A 9,291-nucleotide genomic window follows, 5' to 3' on the forward strand; every position below is an offset into this window, starting at 1 on the left:
AAACGCCATTAGAAGATGATTAAATTAATATTAATATATATGAGTAACATCACCACATGAAGATGTTTTTCAACTACACAGTAAGTTAATATCTTTTCTGAGCTAATCCGGTGCCTTTTACGGTCTTCAAAAGGCTCAGATTGAACGCCTGATAGTAATAAATAGACATGGAAGTAAATTCCAGCATTATTTACCATTGCTGGGGAAGGCAAGAGCAGAGTCAACATGGTCTAATTTGATGCAAGCGACTGTGCACATATCCCCAGAAGGCCAGCGTGATAAGGACAGATAGAGCCAATGAGAGCCATTTGTAAAGCAACGGTAAAGGCAACACGCGAGGAGAAACTGAGATGCAGCACCCATTCTACTTTTAAATTAAGTGTAAATGATTCTCTACTAAAAAGATCTATTGCATTGATCTTTTCACCGAGTATCTGCTGAATCCTTGGCTGTGTGGTATATTGAGAGTGTGCGTGATGCATGGGCATTCAGGCGAGGCTCTACTGCAGTTGGTGATGCCTCTTCCTTCAAGCTTATTAGAATTCAGCTGAAACCCACAGTCTGGCTTGAAAATGATACATTCCAGTCAAAAAAGCAGAGAGACCAAGCATTTCATCAGTTTCCCACAGCAAAAAAGAGTCTGTGAATTTTGGACGCCCAAATAAAGGGTCGGAATTTAGTTTTAGAGATTACTCAATGGATAAGAAGACAAAGAGCCTTTATGGATGAATTGACAAGAACAGTGTAAGCGAAAACAACCTTGTGTGTTCACTCATTTTATGTGTGTGGGTAAAATGAACGGACACAAATTAATGTAATATTGGTGCATCACGACACAATGCTCTCAAACAGCATTTCTTGTCAGTATTTCTGAAAGAAAAAAAAATTCTTTTGACAACAAATTGGCTGGGCTCTCATTTAAAGACGCAAACCTTGAACCTTAATGATCCTAAAGTGGCGATTCAGAGTAATTTCACCCTAGGGTCCTTTGCACCATGACCTCAAGCCAAACAATCCCCCAGAAGCTTTTTTCACCTGGGTCAAACATTGGGAGAGTTATCAGTGTTATCAGCTGAAGGTTATAGCTGATAGCTTAGTGCAGGCGCTAATGGATCCAACTGTGTATTTCGTAAGTTACCCCACTAATAATGCCCAAAATGATACCAAACTTCTACACTAGTACAAATAGGTTATGTACTCATGAAACGATGGATTGGAAAGTTTGTAAGTACAACAGGAGTATATTTAAATAACACTTGCCTGCTGGCTTCTGCTCTCTGTTGTTGCTGCTGCTACCGGCAGTAAGACGAGTGCTTAGGGATGTCTACAAATTACAACACCGAAAAGAGATGCAACAAAAATATTTATTAATTTAACTTATTTTTTAAAACTTAGTGCTGTAATTGAGGTAAGTTTGGAGACACTACCTTATTTAATCCCTGAGACAGATCTTTCAATCACTGCCCAATGGCTTATTAAACTAGCCTCGTGAGACAGTCCTGATCTCGCGAGCTCCAGTTTTCCACTCGCAGTCTGGCATCTTGAGATAGAGAAAATTTCGAGTCGCTCGCCAAACGACCGGGCCAATCAGCGTTGGTTTTGAGGTGGGTTACGTGGTGATAGACAGATGGTTTATCCAATCAGCTAACCAGTATTTTCAGTCAGCGGTCCGGGAACCTGAAATGGTGTCTTTTATTCCTAAATTCTCGTTACCCAAACGGCAAATATCCTTTACGGACATGTTGCTTGCTTGCTGAGCTAACGAGCTATGCTTTGCCTGCAGCAGCAGGGGCGGGCTTGTGGTTGATTGGTTGATTTGGCCCGTCTATCACCAACATAGGTGATAGACAGATGGTTCATCCAATCAGCTAACCAGTATATTCGCCCCTTCCCAAAAGTTCTCCAATGGGAAGTTCCCAGATGGATATGCCGAGCAAATGCGAAGCAATCCATCTTGTGAGTCAGGTTATTATTAAACAGCTGTGAACCTGATCTGAGAAACTGAAGCAAACACCAGCTGTGCAGTTACAAGGGCTACGCCTCTACTCCTAGAACTGAAATTACATCCAGGTAGCTACTATTTCTGTTTCGGTCAGGCTTTATTATTGTTAAACACCAGAGGTGAAGGCCCAAACTCGCAAGTGAAGGTGAAGGATAATAATGAAGAAGGGAGGAGAAAATGGCCTTGTGCTGCTTCCTCGTTGGGCAGAATTCTGGGATAGAAGAAAAACGTGCCAGAACTGATCGGACATCAGTTCTGATAAGGAGCCTAAATGCTTGTGTGGAGTTTTTGGTTCCAAATGCCTTTTTAAATGAAAACGTCGTAGTGTGGATGTAGCCTCAGTATGTCAGTGCCCCAGTACCCATCATTTCTACTTAACACACTACACTACAGAAGCCAGAAAGGAGGCTGCTGATATTTGAAGTGAATTATTTGTGACTTTTGCCGAGGGGGAAAAAAACACAAAAGTGCAGCATGCGACCGGGGCAGCTTAAAGCACACCTGCTGCGAGATTTTCTTCCATTGTGCTCAAGTCAAAATACATTTTGAAAATAAAAGGGAAGGGAAAAAAGTAGATGATATTATACGACTGGAACCTAATAGAGGCTGTCAATCTATGATGAAACAGTAGTGAATGCTGAATCACTGCTTCTTCATTTTGGGAAAAGATTGCATATTTAATTTTGCTTAGTGCATTTTTCACCATCCACCTGAATGCATAAAATGAATGCTTTTGTCTGCTTGAATGTGTTTCTGTATTATAGCAGTAAGGATAAGAAATATGCAAAATATCTCAGTTTTCTAAAACCTTAACAAATATGTAGATAAATATATTTCAGTTCAATGTATTTTTCTGATTTAATGAAGATGGATGTTCCTTCATCAGAGAACTTTATGAAGAAAGAAAAAAAGAAAAGAAAAGGAAAACACCTCTGTGGTTATGCAGATTCAGAGTTTAGTCTCATATCTATGAATGCATTACATTACAAAATTAAAAGACATTTCTTTCGGTACCCCCAATTATGAATTTTGTCAACAATAACTTCCCCTATTAACCTCCTGCCAGCTGGTTAGAGGATTGTATTCATGAAGGCCCTTCAATACCTAATGAATCTATCTTTTTCCCTCCCTGACCCTGTCTTTCACTGGTTGAAGCCTGAAAATATTATAAACAAATTAATAACATAACTAATTACACTGGTCGGACTGTTGAGCTCTGTTTCAGGCCGATACCTCCGGTTCAGGCTGCTCCTCATCCTAAATACGTGCCTTTTTCAGTCGCGGAAAATACTTGTCAATACTCATCTGGATTGAAGCAGCAAACATTCAGTGTAAGAGTAAAACATCACATAATTATTATTTATAATACGTTTATTTGATTCAAAGCTGCTACATATAGTGTTTTGACCTCGACAACCCAACTGCATTTTACCGCAAACTTGCGACTAGTTCACTTTCTAAAGCAGGCGCAATCGCTTTAAACATAATCATCGCCGCGTTGCCTGGAAGGTGACGTTGGGGGCTTAACAAAACCAACACCGCACGGTGGGAGGAGCTGTGTGTGTGTATGTGAGCGAGACACAAATGACAGAGAGATGGAGGAGATCAGGGAAAGGAAATGCAGAAGAATGTATTTTAATAACAAAATGCAATGTGCGGCGGCCGGTGTTGATAGTGAGGCGCACCGCCACACAATAGTCTATGTGTGGGAAACACTGGTCATTATGAACATACGCATGGCATACTTTTGCTTGATGGTGGTACTTATTTGTCTGTCTGGGCTCAGTCTCAGTCTCAGTCTCAGGGGAGGGAGGGATGAATGTTGTGGTTTAACTGTTTGTGTTTTTCTTGTTTGTTCTGAAGAAACTAATAAAAATAATTCAATATTAATACAATCTATAAGTCTATAAAGATGCAATTAAATTCGGAATGTGTCTCACTGAACTGTCACACTGAAGCAAAAGTAGATGCACGCTCAAATGTTGAAAGCTATTTCATTATTGTCCTAAATGTTTTGTTTACTTCAATTTAAATTATTCACCCCAATCCAAAACCCTGTAGGTGTTTTTCTAGCACATGAACTTGAGCTACATTTAAAGCCATTGCTGCAGATGCGCTTGAATGTATGTCATTTTCTTCAGTGATATTAGAAAAAATGGATTTGTGTCTTACCATTTTATACAAGTCCAGTTGTTTTTGAGTGTGAGGTGGTTTTCACAGTAAAGGTAAAAGTCTGCACTGCACAGGAAGGCTGACAAATAGAGCTGTTGCTTAGGTGACAGTATGATTTATTAAAGTTACTTTGCAGCAGTAATTCACATAGGATGCATTGGTCAAGCAAACAGCTTCATATCGGCACACATGAATCAAAATCCAGGCAAAGCTTTGACAGAAACTCGGTGACCCGTTTACATCACTTTCCTTTCCTTTTTTTTTATGAGCTTCGAAATGCACTTTGAGTTTAAAAAATAATAAATATGAGGCAATATTGAAAATAGCACTTGCCAACATATAAATACTGATCACATCAGTTAATAAAATACTGTCACAGCGGATAAGGTTGCTCTTTACACCACAGTGCAACATATTTAAGGCAAGGAGAAAAGCAACAAGTTACACAACACATACACAAAAATACATTCAGCAAAATCAGCTTTTTACATACTGTAAACATTATGAAAAAAAACATCTGTGCATGGTCACGTGTGCATGCTGAGAGTTAGAACAACCCACATGTGCACATTTACACCGACATCTACACCAACCACAAATTCACAAGAGCCTTGATTGGAAATCAAGAGATGTCATGAGTGTAGAGTGTACAGACGGTGGTGTCATCAAACTTCAGGTTCAACCCAGGGTTTGGTGTATCACGACGGGGAGTCACTTGTTACCGGGTTACATCACCGTGGTAACTTATGCTCAACACCTAACCTGCTCGGGAGCAGCTTATGTTGGAGATTAGAGATCAACCGGTGTAAAAGCACCGCCTACTGACCAATCAATACTTGGTTGATAACGGCGTCACCGTTCTTAGAAGATCCGGTGGAGCTCGGTGCGCGGAGAGAGAGCGAGAGAGAGAGAGAGAGAGAGAGAGAGAGAGAGAGAGAGACGGGTGCGCTCATAAAAGTGAAAACATTTAGAGACTGACAACCCCGTTAACATTCCCTGATGGGTATTTTTATGAAAGATATAGATTTTTAGTGGAGGGAATCACGTATCTTTTTTTATTTATTTATTTTATTTGCTCCCATGATCGCTTACCACTGCCAGGGTTACAACTGAAAGAATATAGGCTACAGCAACCAAAGTTTATGGAACGCACAAGTGTAATTATGGTCAGATCTTTGTTGTGCTTGACTCATGGGGCAGTGATATTGATAATTCTTGTACTGCATACATTTACAGCGTCTGCAATTTCTTGCCAGCTTTCCTTCCTGGGTTAGGAAACAGCGACTGAATGGCTTTTTGCCTGTCAAACCGTGTCTGTGTTCTTCATATTTCTGTAGGATTATCGTTTGCTCTTCTTGTGTAAAATATGCGGCTTTGGTAGACTTGTCCATGTTTGCGATTGGTCATATGGAGCAAACACCGCCTCTTATGTGAACGCGTGCATCGCTGGATTGGGAAACGGAAATAAATCCAGGGCATGTTGATCTTGCCTCGTAGTATTGGCTTATTGTCTGTTTTAGCAATTTGCTCAGACGAAAATCACGAATTGCAAACATTAAAGTGACTTTCTCTTCATCCCTGGGATGAAATAAAATATTTTCTGCTGCCCTGCTTCAAAGGGGGAAATCAGTGGAGAGGGTCAACAAAAACTGCATTACTGGGATTACACACTGGAGGAAAGGTTCTTGGTCACCCTGAATTGTTTTTCCCATTTAGGGTGCAGATAAACTAAACTACATATACACCATCTTTTGTGCCTGAGAAATACACTGACATTTTCCTGCTTTTTCCATTTTAAAGTTAAGCTCTAAATCATCTATTTTTTTCATACCATTTATACTGAAGGCATGTACAGTATTACCCTCATTGCTGTAAACATGTAACCCAGTGATTTTACAACCCATTGCATTTTAGATCCCTGTGATTACTACGCTGAGTGGGTTAGACTTGGGAAACAGCAGGTCAGCAAAGGGTGGCGATGTGGTATGGTTTTGTTTGTGCTCATTTTGTGAATTGTAGAAGCATCTAGTTTGATCTCAGTGTCACTTATCCGTTTAGAGCAGCTTGGAAAATCACACATAACACCTCATTTCCACCAAGTAGTCCTTTTCAATTTATGTGTTTCCCCTGTGTTAGCTTTCTAATAGTTTTACCTCTAACTTACAAAAAAGCCACATTTATAAAAAAGGTAAACATCCCACTTTTGTTGAGCAGGATACACTGCCTTCATCGCCTTCATGATTGGCACATAATCACAAATCAGTGAGGCTTAATAAAAAAAAGAATTACAGATGTACAGATATTTACATTCATTGCAATGCAAAACAACAAGAGTATATGACAGGGGTACACATCTTTCTATCTTTACTTGCAGTGTGCAAAATGATCTAATTTATTCCGTTAAGCAGTGGATTGCACTCTCAAGCATGGAGGTAGTCTGTCGAATACTATGTTAATCTCTTTGCTAGATATCTAAAGGACAAGCTGCTGTTGCAACAGCTGTGACATTTAAGTGCCATAATTCATGTAGATACACGGAGATCTTTAAGATAACCATATTATTTTCTTTGACAGTGAACAGCAAGGCAAATGTGACAGACAAGAGTTCAGTGTGAGAAAGAGAAAAGGTTGGTAAATGAGCCACAGTTTGAGCATGTGTATCGGTTATATACATGCCGGTAACATTTACTTCAAATTGCACTTTAGAGCGGCGTTTTACTACAAAACAAAAGAGCATTTGTACACGGAGCTGTACTCTATTTTACAAGGTGTCTGTAAACCTACCTCTTCAGCAACCTGACTCACGAAACCAAAGGCGAGCGCCCTACTTTTCAATCATTAACAGCCGACTGCGAGAACACTGGGCACAACAGAGCCACAGTGATGAGTCCACAGTGATTATTTCTCACAGACCTCAAAGTCCTTGTCGGCCAAGTTTCATTTAAATTGCTGACTGCGGCTGTCCGAGTCGAAGCTCTGCTCACACTTAACAGGCGGCTCACACGCACAAGAGAGCGTGCGAGCAGCAGAAAATCTCTTTGAAGGTTTTCCTCATTTCTTGGCTGCGAAAGGCGTAGATGATGGGGTCAATGACGGAGTTGCACATGATGAGGATGAGGTACATGTTGAAGTGGGACATGAAACAGGTGCAGTAGGGGTTCCTGGGGCAGGTGATCATGAGGATGAGGTGGAGGAAAAAGGGCGCCCAGCACACCACGAACACCCCGAGGAGGATGGTGAGGGTGATGGCGCCCTTCATGTTGGCTCGCTGATGGATGGGCGCGTTGCCCGGCAGCGCAGCGATGCGCTTCATGTGCAGGCGCGCCAGCAGGAACATGTGGACGTACAGCGAAGCCATGAGCACCAGCATGGTGAAGAACATGGTGATGAGGCAGACGAGCACGGTGGTGCTCTCGGAGTAGATGATGAACAGGATGCCCGACACGATGCAGCACGTCCAGATGCTGCTGATGACCAAAATTGCTCTTCGCAGGGTGACGATGTTGTGGTATCGCAGCGCGTAGAAGATGGTGATGTAGCGATCGATGGCGATGGCCAGCAAGCTGCAGATGGACGCTAACAGAGAGCTACAGATCATGGAGTCAAACACGTTGTCCATGCTTTTGATCAACGTGACGGGGATGGTCAGGTTGCCGCCGTTGATGAGCGCTATGACGATAGTCTCGGAGGCGTTGGAGACACTGACAAGCATGTCAGCTACAGCGAGGCTACAGATGAAAAAGTACATGGGCGAGTGGAGGTTCTTGTTTTTGACAATAGCAGCAACAACCAGGATGTTCTCCAGCAGGCTGATGATGCCCAGAGTGAGGAAAACCTCCGTGGAAATCAGCAGCTGCTCGTAGCATCCTGCCGACGAGTCCTTCTCCTCGGTTGATAAGTCTTTGTTAAGTGGCAAAATGCCTGGGGTTTGGCTCCTGTTATAGAAGCCTTGGATTAATCCATGGTGATCTGTGCTGTTCATAATGTCCCCTTTTAAATTCCCTGTCTTCTTGGGTTAAGTCTTCTTTTCCCCCGGTGTTATGGGTCCATCTGGATTGTCAATGTTAAAAATCTCAACGTGTGCGCTCAGTCAGTCATCCTTATTATCGGGAGGATAACCTTGGGACCCTTGAAGGGGATCAAAAAATAAATCTTCCTTCTTTTTCACCTTTTAGGTTTCCCAAGAACGACAGTTATCTTCAAGCATCTGCTGCTGTTGTTACTCTCTGCCAAAAACAATCCCAGAGCTCCCTTCTCTCCACTCCAGTGCGTATGGTAAAATAAATGTTCCCTAAGAAGATGTGAGAAAGATTTAGTGGAAAGTGAAGCAGAAAGGTGAATGCAGGAAAGCGCATGTGGGAGACTGATTACCAGTGAACAGAGGCAGAGAGCTCAGAGTGTACCGGCTCACTGTGCGAGTGCAGGCAGATCATCACTTAGTAAGCTACTGTGGTCTTCCCTCCCTCTTATACCATGCACGCACACACACAGACACACACACACAGACACACACAACCCCCTGGATTTTTTTGTCCTATCCATTCGCTGATAAGGTGGGAGGAGTAGCACAGTTTGGCTTGACGGATGAATGAGCAAATTTAAAAATGAATGGATTTAAGAAACTTGGTTTCAACGAGTTACAGGGTTTTAACACACTTAAAAAAAAAAAAACTTTCTACCCAACAGTGAAAACATCCAAAAGATTGAATGATGAACTACAGGTTGGGTGAGGTCTTTTTCAAGAGGATATTACTTCTATTATATTAATGTTTTGCTAACGTTTATTTTAGCCTCGTGAGACCGTCCTGATCTCGCGAGCCGTTAGCCAAACGACCGGGCCAATCAGCGTTGGTTTTGAGGTGGGTTAGGTGGTGATAGACAGATGGTTTATCCAATCAGCTAACCAGTATTTTCAGACAGCGGGCCGGGAACCTGAAATGGTGTCTTTTATTCCTAAATTCTCGTTACACAAACGGCAAATATCCTTTACCGACATGTTGCTTGCTTGCTGAGCTAACGAGCTATGCTTTGCCTGCAGCAGCAGGGGCGGGCTTGTGGTTGTATTTTCATACGCTTCGTGGATCTGATTGGTTGATTTGGCCCGTCTATCACCAACA

At 42.0% G+C, this 9,291-nt stretch overlaps 1 protein-coding gene across 1 annotated transcript; it reads right to left on the minus strand.

Annotated features, from left to right (window-relative positions):
- Nucleotides 1-7,172: 7,172 nt before the first annotated feature.
- On the minus strand, nucleotides 7,173-8,156 carry mc4r (melanocortin 4 receptor). Its single transcript, XM_028569520.1, has one exon. The coding sequence runs from the start codon at nucleotides 8,154-8,156 to the stop codon at nucleotides 7,173-7,175; it is 984 nt and encodes a 327-aa protein (XP_028425321.1).
- Between the last annotated feature and the right edge of the window lie 1,135 nt (nucleotides 8,157-9,291).

This window comes from Perca flavescens, chromosome 22, assembly GCF_004354835.1.
Source record: "Perca flavescens isolate YP-PL-M2 chromosome 22, PFLA_1.0, whole genome shotgun sequence".
NCBI classification, from domain to species: domain Eukaryota; kingdom Metazoa; phylum Chordata; class Actinopteri; order Perciformes; family Percidae; genus Perca; species Perca flavescens.

Bases quoted from the DNA above. Each gene is read 5' to 3' on its own strand.
- mc4r (XM_028569520.1), bottom strand. From the start codon at position 8,156: ATGAACAGCACAGATCACCATGGATTAATCCAAGGCTTCTATAACAGG.